The 21,339-nt window shown below is 35.9% G+C and overlaps 1 protein-coding gene across 3 annotated transcripts in view; it reads left to right on the top strand.

Annotated features, from left to right (window-relative positions):
* TTC28 (tetratricopeptide repeat domain 28) overlaps positions 1 to 21,339 on the top strand; it is a 616,175-nt gene that overhangs the window by 311,116 nt on the left and 283,720 nt on the right. For all 3 annotated transcript variants that reach the window (XM_041728768.1, XM_041728769.1, XM_041728770.1), the window contains 2 exons: positions 7,847 to 8,119; positions 9,093 to 9,223. In XM_041728768.1, the coding sequence (XP_041584702.1) occupies positions 7,847 to 8,119; positions 9,093 to 9,223 (404 nt within the window). The remainder of the gene's footprint in view (positions 1 to 7,846; positions 8,120 to 9,092; positions 9,224 to 21,339) is intronic.

A 21,339-nucleotide genomic window follows, 5' to 3' on the forward strand; every position in this document is an offset into this window, starting at 1 on the left:
TAAATGTAAGGAAATCTTCCCTGCACTGCGAGAAATAGTTCAATGCTGCTGTCCCCCTTAGGGTTTTCTGTGCCATGTTCTTTCCCATCTTATACTGAGTGACCTAAGGCTGACCCTGGAGAAAGCTGCATCTTACAGGTGCCTGGAACACTTCAATATTTTCTTCTCTTTCCTTAAGGCAATTTGATGTATTTCATTTATTTTTAGCATTGCCTTTACCACTGTGTCTATTCCAGGTGGGCTTCTCTTATCAACATTTTATAGAGGCGGTTGCTTTGCACGGTGTTGTTCTGTGCATCATCTCACATCTTAATGACCTCTCTTTTTGTTATATGGTTGTAATTCACAAAATCTGTCATCATTGCTGCCCATTTTTTACCCACTGTTTATTTTAGCCTCCTGCAGCTTTCTAAGTTCCTGCTATTGTTGCATAGCTGTGCAGTTTGGTCACTTTACATATAGGTCTGATCTGTTGTATCAATTGTTTTTGTTTTGTTAATTCTTAAATGCAACAGAGGAAGCTCCCCTAGTCCAGGTACTTCTATAAGGAAACAAAGCTCCAGTGATATGCACAGCATCCTTGTGGTTTGACCTTTTGGAGAAGTTTCAAGATTTCATTTTTTTTAAAGGTAGGGCCAACCTACATCAATATGTCTTCCTTCCCAAATACATATATTTATCCATATTGAAACTTACTGGATTTTTTTACTTGATATTTTGTTACTTGATATGTTGTTGCTTATATTGCTAACTGAATTGTCTGTTTTACTTTATTAAATCATTATGGTTTTACTCGTGTCACCAACCAAGATATCAGTTAAACTATTCCTGTAGATATATTTACATCCTTATATATAATGTATTTCCTTAGATCATTAATGAAAACATAAAAATAAGTATAAATGTAAAATGATATGCTTTTTCATGACCTCTCAAGTTATCCTTTTACTGTTTTCCATTTCTCCTTTTCTGATAGCCTTTCAGCAATTTCAGCTCATTGTATCTTATAAATGTTTATGCAAATTTGCATGGTATAGCATAGTACTACTGCCAACCAAATTCAATAATATAATTACAAAGCGAGATTGAGTTTACCTTTATTCGTTCCTCTAAAGGCGCCAGGGCTGCTTCTTGCTGAGGGTTCTCTTGTGTATATTTTCTCTCCTCCTGTTAATTCGGTAATCTAAAGACTATTACATTTATGGGCTATCACCTGTCGTGGTGTTTCTACTAGCTCCAGAGGTTCCAGGGAAGCTAATTTTATGGAGTGCTGATGGAAAATGGCTGTTGAATGTATAAGCTTTTCTCTCTGGGTCAACTTGGGGCTCACCTTTTATTTGCCTAATTGCCACCCACCCTTGGAGAATTCTTTCCCTCTGATTTTCATTTAGGTGGCAGTCACTTCACAGGAGGCCTGTTTCTGAAATGTTATTTAAAAAAAAAATTGGAATCTAATCCTAGTGCTGCCATTTGCTGTTTCTCCGACTGAGCAAGGTTGTTTCCTTTCTCTATACCTCAGTCCTTACCTGTAAGAGGGAAATGACAGTATATTGTTTTGAGAATCCATCACTACAAGGCATAAGCTGGCCCTTGCCCATGACCTTCCCTGCTTCAGTGTCATGCACTTCTCACTGAGGAGCACACATAGAAGCACTGTTAATCCTGCTCTTATATTTATGACAGGCACAGTGCTGTGGGTGTGGAATGAATACCACACCATACATGTGGTCCTCTTGCTGAGCACTCACTGGAGAACTTTGTCTCAGCCCCCAGTGCCAGGAAAGGCTGCATTTCTCCTGACTGTTGCTGTATTTTTATTTAGAAGGTCTGGGAATTTTAGAAATGATCTTTATCCTTTTGCTTTGTCCTCTATGAAGCATAGAGCCCAATGTCCTGGCCATCTTTAGGAAATGGGCTGGGGCTTATAGTCTGCCTGTCTGTATGCTGAGTTTTTGTTTTTTGTTTTTGTCTTATCCTTACTTTCTACTCATTTCTGGCTTCTATATTTTCTACCTTTATATCTATGGAAGGCCTTTGAATCCTTTTGGAACTATATATAGACACGCCTGGGGAAATGTGAAGTGAGTGACTTAGACAAAGTGCTAAACATGTCAGTTGTTTTTCTTTCTTTTTTCTTTTTTTGAGGAGAGTTAAATTTTACTTTTTTGTATAAACCAAAAGTTTTCTAATGGTGGTAAAATATGTGTAACATAAAATTGACCATTTTAACTATTTTTTAATTATATAATTCAGTGGCATTACGTCCATCTACAGTGTTTTGCAACCATCACCACCATCCATCTCCAGAACTTTCTTATCTTCCCAAATTAATACTTTGTACCCATTAAATAATAACTCTCTATTTCCTCTCCCCCCAGCTCATGGCAACTACCATGCTATTTTCTGTCTCTGTGAATTTAACTATTCTAGGTACCTCATATCAGTGGAATCATACGATAGTTTTCCTTTTGTGACAAGCCAAGTGGTTTTTAATTTAGTTGCCTCTTTAAGGAATTAACCTAAGAAAAGGTGAAAATTAAAATTAAATGAATGTTAGGAAACTTACCTCTAAATTTTGTTTTTTTGGGAGTACTTTACCCTCATAATACTTTGCTTACTTTTTTTTTTTTTTAAGATTTTATTTATTTATTCATGAGAGACACAGAGAGAGAGGTGGAGACATAGGCAAGGGAAAAGCAGGTTCCCTGTAGGGAGCCTGATGCGGCAATCCATTCCAGACCCCAGGATCATGTCCTGAGCTGAAGGCAGACGCTCAACTGCTGAGCCACCCAAGAATCCCACTTCCTTACGTTTTATTAGTTGCTGTTCTCTCTTTGGACCACTGTTTGGAGATTCATTTCATAATTGTTTCTGTCAGTCTTCTGGATTTGCAATGCAGTACTCTATTTTTGCGATGTGTCCAAGAATAATTGGTAGTGGTATTACCAGGTTTTTAGGAAAACTGAAGCTTTTAAAATCATGTATGTATGGAAATGTTACAAGGGTAGCTTGGAAGGCTCCAGGTCTTCATAGCATTGTAGACAAATTGAAGTCTGTAAAAACGTTAATTACCTTGAAGGTGATCCATGGGAGACGTGAGTAGAGTAACATTTCTTTGGTATAAGGCACTGTGTCTATTAAATGCATTTATTCCTCAAATTCTATAAATTTTTTTAATTCTAACTATGTCTGAAATTTATCCTTTGTTCTCCATTTGTTTTGTCATTGAAAGTTCAGGACTTTGCTTCTAACTGGTTTTCATGGCTTTTATTTTTCCTAAACCAGTCCATGTTTTGCTTTCTTCCCAGAATGAATTTTTCTAAAATGTAAGTCTGATTGGTCATTCTCTTATTCATAATTCTATTTTCCCCATTGCTTATGGGGTAGAGGTCAGCCTCCTTAGTATAAGAGATCTTTCCTCTCTTTCATTCTCATCTCCAAGATACCCCCAACTAAAACAACCTGCAGTTCCTGGAAAACACTGGTTTCTTATATCTTCAATTTCTATTTAGATGTTTACTTCCTCTGGAAAGCATTCCTAGACCTATATGGGTAGAGTCAGCACTTTGCTCTGTTGGGGACCCATAGTGCATCCTACCAATGCTAAGAATTCTGGATTGAGAGTTGTATTATTATTTTATATATTACTAAAAAAATGCTGATGTTTAATGACATAATTCTTTCTTGTCATTTAACTTTTTATTTTATATAAACTGAAAGAGCTCTGTTGGACCCATTTAAACATAGAAGTGACAGATCACTGTGAGGCACCACCATGTTTAAAGATGTTAAATCCCAAATCTAAGGATGTTAATATGTGAATAAATGTGTATCTCAGAACTGATAAAATATAATATATCTCTTATCTGAATGAGATTGTTTATTAATAGTCTCTACTACGTTCCAACAAGCTCTTCAAATGTCAGGTAGTGTGACTTCGTTCATCTTAAATTCTTAAAGCCTATACATTTTGAAAGCACATAAGTGGTATTCAGTGAATGTTGCAGAGGACCTCTACATTCTACGGAGTTGGTTTAACATTGGCTATTTCATATATCATGCATAGTTTCTAGAAAGAAAAACCTCTTAACAGCTACAGGATGTCAAATCTGTTTCACCTAGCCTGATAAAATCACAAAATTAGTCCCTATGCTAATAGCCTATTTACTCTAGAATAGGAATTAGAGGAATAGAATAGTAGAGTTGGAAAGAATCTCAGAGAGAGCTAATCTAGCCTATATTTTTAATACATCAAAAAAAAAAAAAAAACTTGTCCTACCACTTTTAGTGTCAAAAGCATGTATACCTGCTAATTGGAGCTTCTGACTAGTGAGTGTGGGCCACTGAGACATATTTATAGCTGAGAGCAGAGAAATTTGACATCAAAAATTTAAATTTATGTAAGGCAAAATAGACTTTTGTATACTTTTCTGTGCACATATATATCTGTGCACATAGATATACACACATGTATATGTGTGTATATGCTTATGCATACATGTACACAAATATGTATAGACATATACATATCTATAGGATGTATAGATTTATGTAACTATCACCAGAATCACAATCTATACATTTGACAAAGTGAGGAGATTGAGGCTGTGCAGCTTTGAAATCCAGATCTCTTGTCCTTGGCTGGATATTTTCTCTATTATTCCACATCTGCTTTCTTCCTTATAATAATCTCTGGTCCCTTCAAGCTGCCCTATTCTCCATTGTCTATCAATTCATGTACCTATCTTCTTCTGGCACTTTTGTTTAGAACAGAACTTCTGCCTAAAATACCCTCTACTTTCAGAAACAAAGGAAAGACTTGTCTAAGTCCTATCTACCCTTTCTTTAAGAAATCAAGTTATGTTTCCATGAAGCTTTCTGACAACCCTTAATAGTTGCCCCCCTTTTCAAACTCTTATAACATGTACTGCATTTGAGATTGCATTTAATTTATCTGTTAATGTATTTATAGTCTCTTTCCTATATACTGAAAATGGAAATTTGTTCTTTTACCTCTTGTTCCTTCAACTTTATTTTTATTTAGTGAAAATTTGTACAATTGAATATTTCTTTCTTTTGCAGGGGTAGTCTTCCAGGTATTTCCCTCAGTCCTCTAATTGTGGCACTGTTCTCTTTTCTTTCTACCTTTGTGTAGTTTTAGAGGCTCATTTAGAAGGCTCCTTTTTTGGAACACCTGGGTGGCTCAGCAGTTGAGCATCATCTGCCTTTGGCTCAGGGCATGATCCCAGAGTTCCAAGATCGAGTCCCACATTAGGCTCCCTGCATGGTACCTGCTTCTCCCTCTGCCTATGTTTCTGCCTCTCTCTCTCTCTGCATCTCTCATGAATAAATAAATAAAAATCTTAAAAAAAAATAGAGGGCTCCTTTTTTTGAACTTGGTCATGATTGCTACAGTTAAAAAAAGTCACCAGCTGAGCATGGTATCTTTGTTGGCTATTGATCATTTTGGCTCTGAGTGTCTGAACACTCTTCCCATGTTTGGGGAATTCCCTATGTCCTACTTCTGCCTCTTGCCTTCAGATCCTAATTTTCCCATTCTCCTTTGCAGCTGCAACCCACCTTTGAGTCAAGGTTCAAAAAAGAAAGGATAGCACAGAATTTGTTCTGGTGGTGTTTTTTGGCAGTCATGACATCTGTTTTCTAATGGTGCCATTCAGTAGTAATGGAGGCAGCAGTGAAAGCTGTGGTGTCCTGTGTTTAGTTGCGACAATCATGTTGCTTTCATTATGGAGGTTTTGTGGCATGATTTTGACTGAGGGTCTGGAGGTCTGCTTTTTCACTCTTGGCAGTAGCTCCTCAGTGCACTTCTTTTCTACTTATAACCAGCGAGGATTGATTTTTTTTTATTTTTATTTTTGTCAACAATAAGAATTTTGCCTGGTATGGTATCAGAGCCTAGACTTAGAGCTCTGCAACGAGGTTCTTATCTCGGTTCTGTCCCAAGCTGTCTGACCTTAAGTGAATCATTTAAATGCTTAGATTCGCCACATCTAAAATGGGTATTTCAAGGTCTTTTTAGCTGCGAAATTCTGTTATTTTTGCTTCTGCTAATTGACTGGTGGGATGCTAATGTGATCATCATTGGCAGCCAAACCCAGCAGTGGGTACCACCAAATTTTGCTCACATTTATTTCAGTATGGTACTGTTGTTTTCTATTCTAGTAATTCCTGAGTTCTTGTGCCTGTATTTAACCTTACTGGTTAGCTAGTGTTTACTGGTACTATGTGCACTTGCATCTTGACAGGTATAAAAATGTTCTTTGTTCTCTGTTTAGTGATCTGATTGAAGGGGAAAAATGCTTTAGGCATCAGTAGGTTTCGAGGTTTCTGTGGTAATGTTGATTCAGACGAGAGCTCCTCAGTGTAGAGTTGAAATTCAAAGTCATAAATTGTAAAAATTACATGTTAATGCAGTACCATTGGCTGAGATATCCAAGATTTAAAGAGACCAGCTTTTTAATAGTTTTTTTTTTTAACATACGCACAGTGGAACAACTAATGTGAAATAGTTTTTCAGTAAAGCTAACAAATGTGTTGTAAATGCCGCATCATTGTAAGGTTATAGTCAGTGACTCTGCAGTTGTCTTTGAAAAAATGAGAGAAGGGGGAGAAGGCACTTAGAGGTCATCACATTCAAACCTAGCTTCAGGTAAAAAGAATCTCTGTGGCTTTCTGACTCTTAGTCTGTATCCTTTCTAGATACCACATGAAAATAAAATGAGATCAACATTAATTTTGTTTTCTTTCTTTCCTTAGCAAATTCAGATGATTTTTTTAATGGTTTCATTTGTCACCACAACAAAAACTGGTAATACTTTTTTATTTGGTCATACTGGTTTTAGAAGCAGCAGTAGATACTGTGTTGCAGTGAGGATGATGGCGATTTTGTTGGGAGAGCTTCTTTTATTGCATTTTCCAGGGAAAAGGTAGATGGAGTTTTATTAATCAGTCATTCAGATTCAGATTGAACAAACATTTTTTGAACACCAGATGTGTTAGGGACTATCACCTATGTGGTAATGGCAAGTTTGGTGTTTTGTTTTGTTTTGTTGGTATGGTTTTATTTATTCATTTGAGAGAGAGAGAACATGCACAAGCCAAGGGGAGGGGCAGAGGGAGAGGAAGAAGCAGACTCCACTGAGCTGAGAGCCCACTGCCTGGCTCAATCTCAGGATCCTGGAATCATGACCTGAGCCGAAGATAGATGCTTAACCTAAGACTGAGCCACCCAAGTGCCCCAGAAATTGCTCATTTTCAATTTAATGCCCACGTTGTGCCAGTTACTATGGAATTATTGTAAAGCATTAAACATTCTATAGCAGTCTTCAGATTTAGCTGGGGAAATGTCTTCAAAATGAACACACGTGGAATAATTCTAAAATGGTTAAGGGTCAAACTGTAATACTTTCTATAAAAATGTAGCAGAAATTTAGGTACAAGAAGTCAGATAGGCTGGAGGATACCGTATGGTGGAGTCAGAACCTGAACCTGAGAGATGTGCTTGTAAGATTTTGAGAGGACAGCAGGACAGAGGAGGAGAATTATTCAAGGAAAGTGATATGTCATACTCAAAGACCAGAAGGGAAGGTGAATGTGGCTTAAGCATGTGCAGTGGGGAGAAGGAGATTACCTACCAGACTGAGGGTGGGGTTATGGAATCCTATGGATAGGTGGACACTGAGAGTGGTGCTGGATTAAAGGTTGAGGAACTTATATTTGAAATGGTCCATAAGAGGTATGATACACATTTGCTTCTAGAGCATACTATAAAAGATTGTTTTGTATATCATCTATGTTCTCTTGTTTCCTTCTTTTTTTCCCCCAGATTCCCTCGAGCCCACTTATCAGCAGCTTCAGAAAATGAAACTGGACAAGAGCCCCTTTGTGGTTGTGTCTGTGGTTGGACAGGAACTCCTGACAGCTGGCCATCATGGGGCCTCTGTGGTTGTCTTAGAAGCTGCTCTCAAGATTGGCACCTGCAGCCTCAAACTGAGAGGTTCTGTTTTCTCTGCCCTGAGCAGTGCTTACTGGTCTCTTGGAAACACAGAGAAGAGTACCGGATACATGCAACAGGACTTGGATGTAGCCAAGACCTTAGGTAGGGTTGCTTCTGTCTTTTATTTCAGTACAGAAAGGAAATAAAAAAGCTGATTAACCTGACATGGATGGGAATACCATATGCAATGCAAAGTGAGTGTGTCTCTAGAATATTGTGTTTTAGAGTACTTAGGGCCTTTCTTATAACAAAATACCAAAGCTACCGAAAGGCCAAGATATGTGGATTAACATATTCATTGCCCTCTTCAGAGATTTGGGCTCACAGATTTAATATCCCAAATGATAGTATTGATGGGTGAATCTCTCATCTTAATTTTTGTCTACCATAGAATGCATCAGGATTTTGTTAGAGGTAATAGTACAGTGCAGTGGTTGAGTGTGGCCTGTGGGGCTAGATGGCTGAGTTTAGAATCCTGGCTCTGCTACTTACTAGACATATGATCTTCTGCAAGTTGCCTCACCTCTCAGTGCTACCATTTCCTCATTTGTAAAATAAGTGTGGCTTATGATTATGATCATTGTTACAGTGATTATTCAGTGACTTGCAGCATTGCAGTAAGAGAAGAGATATAGTAAATCTATCATCAGCACACTTGTAAAGAAGCAATATATCATAGTAGGTTTAGTTATTTTTTTTTATTTTTTATTTTTCATAGTAGGTTTACTTAAATGACTGAATCAACAAGCTGATGGTTGTTCAGAACCAGCGGTCATTAGCAGAGCATTGAGGTGACTCATAGCTTGTTTGTGTCAAGGTCTTTAACCTCTAATTTCCAGGATACCTATGTCCTTGAATGTAGTTGTATGTTATAACAACAGTTACTGTCCAGAGATTTAATTCTAGTACCATAACTTACTATAGAGAGTCTCATAGAAGATGAAAATACTTTTCTAAAAGAAGACAAAGAAAATATTAGTCAGTAAATCTGTTAATTAAATTAAGATGGGCATTATAAATTATAATTAACACTATAACTTAAAGAAATTTTATCTTTTTTTAAAATCCAACTCAGGTGACCAGACAGGAGAATGCCGAGCTCATGGGAATCTGGGCTCTGCATTCTTCTCCAAAGGAAATTATCGGGAGGCTCTCACTAACCACAGGCATCAGTTGGTGCTCGCCATGAAACTCAAGGATCGAGAGGTAGGAAGTTTACCTGTAGACCAAAAACATTTTTTTTGAAACATGGAATCCTTTTTGCTGTTCAAAATGTTTCAGGTACCCTAAAATATTATTTTTAGAAGTTGATAATCATTGCCTCCATCTTTAATCAATGATCTGGTGTTGAATGTCTACCATATATAGACCTTGGAGGTATAGAATTGAATAAGACTTGGTCCCTGACCTCAGGATCTAACAGCTTGCATTGTTCAGATGCATGGCTCTTTTTCTATTTAAATATGAAGGAAAGAGACCCATGAAAAATTAACGAAAAACTGTATCTTCATGATATATCCATTAAATTAAATGAGCACACATTTACTTTATTTGAGATGGAGTATTATTACTGCAAACTCTTCATGTTATTTCTTTGGTGGATTTTTAACTCAGGTAGTAGAAGCATATTAAGTCTGACTGAGAGACCTGAATTATAATGATTAAGAATATCATCCTATCTTTATTAGAGAAATGGAATATAATATTCTCAGAGCATTGATATCCAGTAGATGCAGTCTGATAAGAAAGTGCCTGCAAAGTGGAGAGAGGGTGGGGTTTAGAGTGAATTTAGATTCCAGATTGGAATCCCTGCTATAGTGCTTTCTGGCTCTGGGATCTTAGGGAAATTATTACTTGGCTCCTCTTTACCTATGTTTTCTTAGAAAATAATGATCATATTTATTCCATATACTGTTGTGATAGGATTATAAATAATACATATATATATATAAAGTACCTATAATGGTAGTTGGAATTCCATAAAGGGTAGCTTCTAATATCATATTATTTTTTAAATATCATATTATTAACAAGGAAAAGAAGGGTAATAGAGGCAACAACACACTTATGAATCAGTCTATGTATTGGGAAATGTATTTACTTACATCTTAGAATTTCACTGTGGGACATTATAGAAATTAATTTTTTTATTTCAATGACTTAGCATCTTTGAGTCTCTAAAACATGGTCAGTTACTAGGAAGGAATTGGGGAAGAAAAAAGCCTTTGTTTTAATGGTGTGTTGGAATCTCCCCTTAGGAAGGGGAAGAGACTTCCATAAAGTCTCTCATTACATGGGTGTCAGAGAAAAGCCTTTGAAAGCTGCCAAAGTATATCGTTCAAGTGAGATGGACTTTAGGTGATTTTATTCTCAAGAGTGTTACCTAAATACTATTCTCTATCTATTTACTCTTAGCTTACAAACAATTCTTATAAGCCAGATTATCTGACTTTTTGATGTTAAGAGAATGAAAAGAGGGATCAGACTTATAGACACAGATATATTGATGGCATTAGGTGACAGCCAGGTTTAAGAAATAAAACAGCTAAGTTGCTTAAATAGGGCCATTTGGTGAAGGCTCAGATGACCATAAATATGTCAAAAACTGCATTAATAGGGGCAGCCCTGGTGGCTCAGCGGTTTAGCACCACCAGGGCGTGATCCTGGAGACCTGGGATCGAGTCCCATGTTGGGCATCCTGCACGGAGCCTGCTTCTCCCTCTGCCTGTGTCTCTCATGAATAAATAAATAAAATCTTAAAAAAAAAAAAAAGAGGGCAGCCTGGGTGGCTCAGCGGTTTAAGCACCTGCCTTCTGCCCGGGGTGTGATCCTGGAGTGCCAGGATCAAGTCCACGGCAGACTCCCTGCATGGAGCCTGCTCCTCCCTCTGCCTGTGTCTCTGTCTCTCTCTCTCTCTCTGTGTCTATCATGAATAAATAAATAAAATCTTAAAAAAAAAGAACTGCATCTCTATTTTCCTGACCTTTGGGATGCATATATATTAGCGCAATTACTACATGGGGTAGAAAGACTTGAAATTAGGACATAGGATTATCGTAGGTATTAAAAAGGAGAAGTGAAAATTTTCTGCCTTCCCTATTTTTAATAGTGTAATTTTCTTTAGTCTGTGTTTTCTGGGTTTTATAAACCTTTGCTGTACAATAAGTTATTAAGGAATCATTGATTATAGGGATAGAAGGGACTTTGAGATAATATTGGAGCCAATTTCCTCCCCAAATCTTCTCTTCTTTGAATTTCCACCTACCACAGACACCCTGTCTCCCCCCCCCCCCCCCCGCCCCATTGGCCTCTATTTAACCATTACTACAGTAGTTCACAAGCCTGCCTATTGGGAACCCCTCCTTATGTATAAGTAAGACTGATTTTGACCCTCTGGGATTAGAAAGAGAATGTTCAGCTACCATAATTAATGGACTGTGGCCTCTCCTTTTCCAAGTTGAAAATCTCATTAATTTTTTCCCATTAATTTTCTCTTCAAAGTTTCTCATTATCAAAACTTGAATAATTTTTACAATCCTCTTCTGACTGTTCCCCTTTCACTGTTGCCATTATGGTTGCTGGGTTAGCCATAGGTTGGCCAAGGCAGAAACCTTTTTTTGGGATGTTCTTTCTAGAGCATGCTTCTGTTCTGTGTTGACATATTTATCTGATTTCTAAACTGACCTGTAGAATTTCTCTTTTTTCTCACTGTGTCTCTTCAGTTGTATTTGCTTCTGGAATCATACAGTGCCATTCATTTTCTTGAGAATTTAATGTAATTTTCTTTTCTTTTCTCTTAATTTTAAAGGTTGTATTTGAGTACTGCTGCTTGTACATCTGTATTTAACTGGAGATCTTTATTTCCACATCCCTGAAAACAGCCAATAATTGTTAAGACTAGTATTAATATTGGTCCAGAACTTAAAGGGACATAGAAAATGCCTAGTAGGAACTATTGCAATATATGTATTTCATCCAGTTTCAAAATTTTGCTTGGCCAGTCTTCTGTGATGTAATTTATTAACATGCTATGCATATGTTAGGTGTTCATAAAGTACTGTGCTGAGGATTCTGGGCCTAGGCAGTAGGTGTGGGGTCACTCCCCTTGAGGAACTTATATTGTCTTGGAGACAGAATTTAATATAACACAAATATTAAAACAATGTTTCTGCAATAAATAATGAACATTATCTTTAATCACTGCCAAGATTCTTGGATTCCAGAGGAGACAGAGACTGGTAGAGACTTGTGAGAGCTTTGTGAAACAGGTGGAACTCAAGTTGTTCCTTAAGTGAGATGTAGAAATTGGCAAGCAGGTTCTGAAATCTGGTTAGCATATCAGTCATGTTATCCCTCATATCACTCATGAAGGATGAGATAGTTCATACCATTAGCAAAGGTCAGGTCCTATTTTCTACTATCCTATTTGTTAAGGTCACAGACTTAGTTTTTTAATAAGGTAAGAGTTGTTAAAATGTAGGAGTTGTTAGTTTTATCTAGTTATATAAAAAATCATGAAAATAACCAACCATAAGCCTACCATCCTTTTGATATTTTGGGTATGATCTTTTGGCCATATGTATACCTATCCAAACAAAAATTGAGATCCTATTGTGGTACGTTTATAACTTGTTTTTTTCCTTAATATTTTCACATTTTTGTATTTTATTAAGTGTTCTACTGAAAGTCTTATGGTTTTAGCACAAATTATTTTGTCTATACCTCTTCCATAATGCATTTAGTTTGCTTCAAAATTTTTGGTATTATAAAATATGGAAAAAATCTTTGTAAATAAATCTTTGATCATATGTCTCATCATTTCTTTTGGCTAGATTATTAAAAGTGGGCTTGCTTGGAAAAAAAGTATTAAGGCTTCTGATCCTACTAAACAGCTCTCAGAAAGGCTATGTATGTTTTCATTCCTACCAGCAATGTATCAGATATTCCATTTCCCTGGACTGGCCAACACTAGGCATTACTAAATAATAGATAAAATAAAAAGTCAAATTGATAAGTAAAAAAAAAAGTGACATCTTAACTCTTTTACTTTTAATTTCTTTGATCACTGTTGGGGCTATTTTTTAAAAAGTTTTATGTATTTATTAGAGAGAGGCAGAGGGAGAGGTAGAAGGGGAGGGAGAGAAAGAATCTCAAGCAGACTCCACTCTAAGTACAGAACCCCATGTAGGAATCAATCTCATGATCCTGAGATAGTGACCTGAGCCAAAATCGAGAGTTGGATACTTAACTGACTGAGCCACTCAGGCACCCGAGGGATGACTATTTTAAAAAATATCTTTCATAAAGAACTTTAATACTCATCTTATTTTTCTGTTGTAAAGTTGGTTATTTCCTTTTTTTATGTTTTTTGATGTTCATTATTTTATATTGATTTAATCCTGGACCTTGCTATGTCAGCCCAGTGAGCTATTGGACAATTTGTGTTCTAATGCATAGTTTTAATTATTGTTGCTTTATTATGCATTTTATATCTGCTACAAGTTTCATAACATTAATTCTTTTAAAAAAATGTCTAGAATATCCTTATCTCCCCTCACTACCCCAAATAAACTTTAAAATCGTTTTGTCAAAATTTGGATACTCTCCCATTGGTATTTTTGTTGAGATTTACATATTAGTTATGGGTAAATTTATATATTTTTATTTTATTTTATTTATTTTTTAAAAATTTATATCTTTTTATTTTTTTTTTCTTTTATTTTTTTTTAAATTTTATTTATTTATGATAATTACAGAGAGAGAGAGAGGGAGAGAGAGAGGCAGAGACACAGGCAGAGGGAGAAGCAGGCTCCATGCACCGGGAGCCCGATGTGGGATTCGATCCCGGATCTCCAGGATCGTGCCCTGGGCCAAAGGCAGGCGCCAAACCGCTGCGCCACCCAGGGATCCCTAAAAATTTATATCTTTTTAATAGTCGATCTTCTACTCAGGAGCCTGATCTGTTCTTGCATTTCACCTTTTATGCTCTTTGGTGATCTGCACTTTTAGGGAGAGTTTTTCCATATTTATTTATTTTTGTTTCAGTATAGTTGACATACAATGTTATATTAATTTCAAGTGTACACATAGTAGTTCAACAAGTTTATATGTTATGCTCTGCTCACAACAAATATAGCTACCATTTGTCACCATACAGTGCTATTACAATATCATTGACTATATTCCCTATGTTGTGACTTTTATTCCTGTGACTTATTCATTCCATAACCAGAAGCCTATGTCTCCCACTTCCTTTCATTTATTTTTCTCATCCTCTCACCTTCCTTCCCTATGGCAACCATCAGTTTGTCTCTGTATTTATAGGTCTGATTTTGCTTTTTAATTTTTTTCTTTCTTTTCTTTTCTTTAAAGAGAGAGAGAAAGGTGGGGAGGAAAAGGGAGAGAAAGAACCTTTAGTAGTCTTCACATCCAGCATGGAAGCTGACATAGAGCTCAGTCTCAGAACTCTGAGATTATGACCTGAGCCAAAATCAAGAGTTGGATTCTTAACCAACTGAGCCATCAAGGCACCCCCATTCATTTGTTGTTTTTAGATTCTGCATTTGAGTGAAATCATATGATATTTATCTTTCTCAGTCTGACTTATTTCACTTAGCATAATACCTCCTAGCCCTCTTGTCACAAATGGCATGATCTCATTTTTTTATTTTAGTGGCTGCATAAAAACAAAGCTGGAGATATCACAGTTCCAGATTTTAAGATATACTACAAAGCTGGAGTAATCAAAACAGTGTGGTACTGGCACAAAAATAGACACATATATCAATGAAACAGAATAGAGAACCCACACTTAAATGGCCAATTAATGTATGACAAAGGAGGCAAGAATATAAAATGAGAAAAAGATAGTCTCCTCAAAAATGGTACTGGGAAAACTGTATATAGAAGAATGAAATTAGATCATTTCTAACACTGTATACAAAAATAAACTCAAAATGGATTAAAGGCCTAAATGTGTCCTAGACCTAAATGAATCCTAGAAGAGAACATCAGCAATAATTTCTCTGACATCGGCCACAATGGTTTTCTAGATATGTTTCTTAAGGCAAGGGAAACAAAAGCAAAAACAGAAACAAAAACAAACAAAACCCATTTGGACTACATCAAAATAAAAAGCTTTTGCACAGAAAAGGAAACCATCAACAAAACAAAAAGGCAACCTACTGAATGGGAGAAGAGATTTTCAAATGATATATCTGATATGGGGTTAATATCCAAAATATATAAAGAACGTACACAAGTCAACACCAATGAAACAAATAACCCATTTTTTTCCCCTGAGTATTTAATATATCTTGTTGGAAATAGGACATTTTTTTCCAACATATATGGGTTTTTAAAATTAGATACTGGTGGGGGCACCTGGCTGGCTCAGTCAGTAGAGCATGCAACTCTTGATCTTGGGGTTGTGAATATGAGTCCCATCTTGGATGTGGAGATTACTTAAAAATAATATCGTAAGGAAACAAAACAAAACTAGGTATTGATGGCATATAGAAAAGGTGTTTGTTTTATATGTTTTGCATGTTTTGACCATGTGAAAATTCTCTCATAGCTCATAATTTTTTGTTGATTCTTGTAAATTTTCTTGTAATAGGATTTTTTTTTTTTTTTTTTGCAAATAATGATAGTTTTGTGCATTTGTTTCCTTACATTATCCCTACCTTTTTTTTCTCTTAATTACTGCACTGGTTAGAACTTTGAGAACTCTCCCTAAAAGAATCACTCTTCTTGAGTACAAAAAGTTCAGAGAATGTACTTTTTATAACTATCCTATTCTTTTTTTTTTAAGATTTTATTTATTTATTCATGAGAGACACAGAAAGAGAGAGAGAGAGAGAGAGAGAGGCAGAGACATTGACAATGGGAGAAGCAGCCTCCCTGCAAGGAGCCCAATGCGAAATTTGATCCCAGATCCTGGGATTACACCCTGAGCCGAAGGCAGACACTCAACTGCTCAGCTACCCAGCCTTCCCTATAATTATCCTATTCTTACATTGTATCTGTGACCTCAAATTGTACCTTGGTTTCCCTTTTGCATTATTTTAATATTGAAATAAAATATTAGAAAACTGCCTTTTGAAACAAAAAGTAACCACTCTGAATGCTGTGACTGTAAGAATAACAAGCTATATCTTTCTGCATTTTATATCTTTGGCTATAGTACACTTTAATATTGTCCCAAATAGTGACATAGCAGCCTGGAACCACTTTGTCCACTTACCTTAAAAAGCAATAGGTTGGGACACCTGGGTGGCTCAGTGGTTGAGCATCTGCCTTTGGCTCAGGGCATGATCCTGGGGTCCTGGGATCGAGCCTCACATCAGGCTTCCTTCATAGAGCCTGCTTCTCTCTCTGCCTACAGGCTTCCTTCATAGAGCCTGCTTCTCTCTCTGCCTATGTCTCTGCCTTTCTCTCATGAATAAATAAAAAAAATATTTTTTAAAAAAGGCAATAGGTTTTTCTTTTATACAGTTAGTTACTCTCTCAGATACTTAATAGGGGAGGTGATACCTTCTCCATAGGAATTTTTCATTCTAACTAACCTTCTGTCTGCTTTAATGGTTTGAAAATTAATTTCAGGTTCCCACAGAGACTTTCCTATGAGCCAATATTAATTGTCAGAAGAGTGCATAAATTGTGTTGTATTAGCGATGTTGTTCTCTATCCAGGAAATCTGATATGCAAATATGCTGATGACTCTGAAGGTTTTTTTTATCAGTCTGATTTCTCTCCTGAGCGTCATATTTCTTTATCCAGCTGCCTCCTTGACACCCACCTTTGATTCTGTATGCCTAACTTAGCCCTTAGTCTATGCCTCTTTCTGCCTTTGCTGTTTGTCCTGTTGTTCAAGCCACTTGAATTTCATGTTTGGCTTATTACTGGGTTTTCTTTCTGGCAACCTCTTTTCTGCCTCCTGCTTTACACTGTGCCATCTTTTGCCTGGACCCTTGCAGAACTTCCTGAACTTTCTAACATGTACTCTCCTAAAAGTAAAGAGGAGAGGGTGTCTACTACTTGGACCTATGAGCATAGCCTGAAGTTGCTGCCATAAGTAGGTAATTTCTTTCAAGTATAGTGCAGTGTGGTTGAGAGTATGAACTTAGATAATAGACAAACTTGAAATTTGGCTTATTGCCATGTAATCCTGAAAATTATGTAAACTCTTCTAAGTGTGATGGATATGGAAGTTGTTTCCAATTTTTGGCTATGAAAAAGCTGCTAATAAACATTCTTGTATATATCTTTTGGGAAACATCAGCACTTACATCTGTTAAGCATTTGGTCATATATGTATTTAGATTTATTAGATTTTCTGAAAAACAATCTGAAATCTTAGTTTTCTGAAATAGTTGCACCAAGTTATATCATCAGCAGTGTAAGGGATTGTGAAGCCTTAATAGCAGATATAGAAAAGGAAAAAAGAACAAGGCATAAGGAAACACCAATATCTGAGTAGTCTGTATGTGTAGTTAGATGGAGGAAGTGATTATAATAGCTACTACTATACTTATTGTTGTAAGGATTAAATGAGTTCATACAAGTGTTTCCTTATCACAGTGCTTGAGACGCAATAAGAATTCAAAAATGGTGCTACTGTTATTATTAGAATTATCATTATCACCATCATTTAAATGATTCATATGCAGTTGCATATGCTTATGTAATATCAGAGCTTAATTCAGTGTAAAATTGTTTTCCACCAGATAGTCAAGTAAACTGAACATGCTTGGAAAAAGTGATATTTATTCGTTAGGTAACTTTGCATACCTCTTGTCACACTGGAGAATGTAAATATTGTAATTTGTGAAATCTGTTTTAGCTCTGCCCTGATTTTAGTTTCTTCTCAATTTGATCCATCACCTACAGAGATCTTTGAGTTATCCCTTGAAAATTTAGTTCTGATCATGCAGTTTTCCTGCTTAAAAGCCTTTGACAGCTTTCTCTGGCCTTCAGAATAAAGTCCAAACCCCTTCATAATCTTTTCCCATTATTTTGTATGGCATACACTGTATGCCATCTGTTCATACAAGTCTACTTGCCATACTTTGTTAAACATGCCTTATACTTTACCCTCAGTATCTTTACTTGTTCTAGGCCCTCTGTGTAGAGGACCCTATCTTTGACCCCTCAGCAAGGTTTTCTTTATTCAAGTTTCATTAAATCGTCTCTGCATCATGAAAGCTCTGTTTTTTCAATTTTTATCTTTTTTACCCATTATCATACAAATGTTGGTGAAGCCTGATTTAACAATCCGTTTATTTTAATGGTTAGTGCCTTTTGTATTCTATTTAAGAAAATATTTGTGTATTCCAATATCATGAAAATGTTCTTCTGTGATGCCTTAGTTAACCTTTTGCATTTAGGTCTCCTGCCTCTTGGAATTTACATTTGTGTTTGGTTTGGGGTAGGGATCAAAGTTCAGCTTTTTCTTTCATCTGATTCTCCAATTGATCCAGTACTGTATATTCCATAAGACTGCACGGTGTGCTACTTTTGTCGTAAGTCAGGTATCAGGTATATAAACGGACTCTCTGAAAATGAGTGGAAAATATCAGAGAGGATGATAGAACATGAGAGACTCCTAACTCTGGGAAACGAACAAGGGATAGTGGAAGGAGGGAGGTGGGGGGAGGATGGGGTGACTGGGTGACAGGCACTGAGAAGGGCACTTGACAGGATGAGCACTGGGTGTTATACTATGTGTTGGCAAATCAAACTCCAATAAAAAGATACACATACACAAAAAAATAAAGGGACTCTCTTTTCTGCACTGTTGATCTCATTGTCTATCTTTATACCAATAGCATATTGCCTAATTATTGCAGCTTTTTAATGAGTCTGGAATTCTAATCAGGTAATTCTAGTAGCTTTGTATTTCTTCAGATTGCTTTGACTATTCCAGGTTCTTTATATTTATAAACATTAAATAAACATATACTCAAACATCCTGCTGAAATTTTGGTTGGGATAGTATTGAGTCTTTAAATATATTTGAATCTTATAGTCCATGACCTTGGTATATTTCTCCATTTATGTAGGGCTTGTAAAATCTGTTTCAGCAATGTTTTATACTTTTCAGTGTAGAACTATTGCATATCTTTCTATAGTTTTATTGTTAGGTTTTAGGTGTGTGCATGTGTACATGTGTATGCTATTATAAATGATATTTTATTATTTTTTCTTTTAATTCAGTAGTATTTTATTTTATTTATATTAATTTTCTAGTGTAATTAACATACATGCTATATTAGTTTCAAGCATACAATATAGTGATTCAGCTATTCTATATGTTACTCAGTGTTTATCACAATAAGTATACTCTTAATCCCTTTCACCAATTTCACCCACCTCCCGACCCACCTTCCCTCTAGTAACCACCAGTTTGTTCTTTGTTGTAAATGATATTTTAAAATTTTATTTTTTCCTGCTTCTCTTCCTGGACCCAGATATTCAACAACTCTTGGAATAGGTTTACTTGCTCAGCCACTTATATTCCCATACTACTTTGTTTTTTATGTCTATATATTTTTACCATTATATAAGTAATATATGAGTTAGTTACTGATGTAAAAGATTAAAACATTGTCCTTTCCGGAAATAACTTCTGTTACCAGTTTGAAGTATTTCCTTTCTAGATTTACACTATCTACTGTGGTAGCCACTACTGTGTGTGGCTGTTGAGCATTTATTTAAAATGTGAATAGTTTGAATTGAGATGTTGCTGTAAATATAAGATATACACTGAACTTTGAGGACTTAGGATGAAAAAAAAAAGAATCCAAAGTATCTCATTGCTAAATTTTTGTTTGACTACAGTCAAATGTATTTTGGATACACTGGATTAAATAAAATATGTTATTAATTCCACTTTTCTTGTTCTATATTTTTATGTGGTTATTAGAAGGTTTAAATTATATGTGTTAGGTAGGATGACTCTAGCCATTTTCTATTATAGCTTTGTTTTTCATATGTGGGAATAAGATATTGTTTACCAAATGGCTTTTTTTTACTTGATAGTCTTAAACCTCTTTTCATGTTAGCATTTGTAGATCTACCACATTATTTTGAACTTCTGTGTAGTGACATGTATTATGGTTGTACCATTTATCTACTGATGGAATGTACAGGAAGTTGTTTTTTCCCCTTTTACAAGGATGATTGTAATAAAAAAGACCTCATACAAGTCACTTTGTATACATATAGGAGTAGAGTAGTGCCTAGCAAGTGGAATTGTTGGGTACACAGCTATAATACACATTTGATTGATTGATTGATTTTTATAATACACATTTTAAATTAAAATATTTTACCAAATTGTACTCCAAAAAGGTTGTTCTAAACCCATAAGCTCTTAATAGATCTTAATCTTTTTTTTTTTTTTTCAAATAGATTGGCAAAGCATAGCCCCTAGTGATACCTCAGTTATAGTACTTACCATTTGTTTGTATTGGTGGTCTTTTCCTCATTGTATAATTGGCAGCTTCTGGAGGGAAAAGAGAATAGCTTTTTTATATCGATAATCTCATTTGTTCCTCATTTAACACATGTTTACTACTCAGTACTTACTATGAACCAGATGCTATAATGCCTTTGGGTATAAAGGTGGATATGTCATTGTTCTTGCCCTCAAGATCAAATATTCTGACAAACCATCTGCAGTGTTCCAGTCCAGTATCAATAAATACTTATTAGCCTGGAGGAAAAATATTGAGGGTTATAGTAGGTAAAGGTAGCTCTTATCTCTTTGGTTCTTATGAATGGTGGTCTTAATTTTATTCAGAGCTGGAGAAGAAGACTTACAGAAGCCCAGCTGTAAATACCAACTAAGTTTATTTTTCTTTTCTGCAGGTATTTTGTGTCAGGAACTAAAATCTAAAGTTTACATTCAAAAGGATACTTTTCGTATTCTGATAATACCTACCAATAAGAAATTTTGTAAAATGGAATTTCATTCTTTGTGATTTTGAAGATTAAAGGTAAATTATAATCATTATCAATTTATGAACCTGTAGGTTCACAGGCACAGGCACAGTTACTCCCTTCCCCCCGCCCCTGCACCAAGGACTACTTGACTTTTTGAGAAAATTGATCCTTGTAGATTTCCTTTAGGATGTAGCTACAGGAAATTAATTAGACAATTTTTGATGACATCATCTGGACAACAGCACTTTCTCTGAAAGCAGTGCTATTTTTCTTGGACCTTTTTGCAGTATTTTCTACAATGTGTATATTAGTATATTAGTATGAAGTCCACACAAAGACTTCTAGGGGTGTGCGTGTGAGAGAAACACACACAC

Source organism: Vulpes lagopus, chromosome 14 (assembly GCF_018345385.1).
Source record: "Vulpes lagopus strain Blue_001 chromosome 14, ASM1834538v1, whole genome shotgun sequence".
NCBI classification, from domain to species: domain Eukaryota; kingdom Metazoa; phylum Chordata; class Mammalia; order Carnivora; family Canidae; genus Vulpes; species Vulpes lagopus.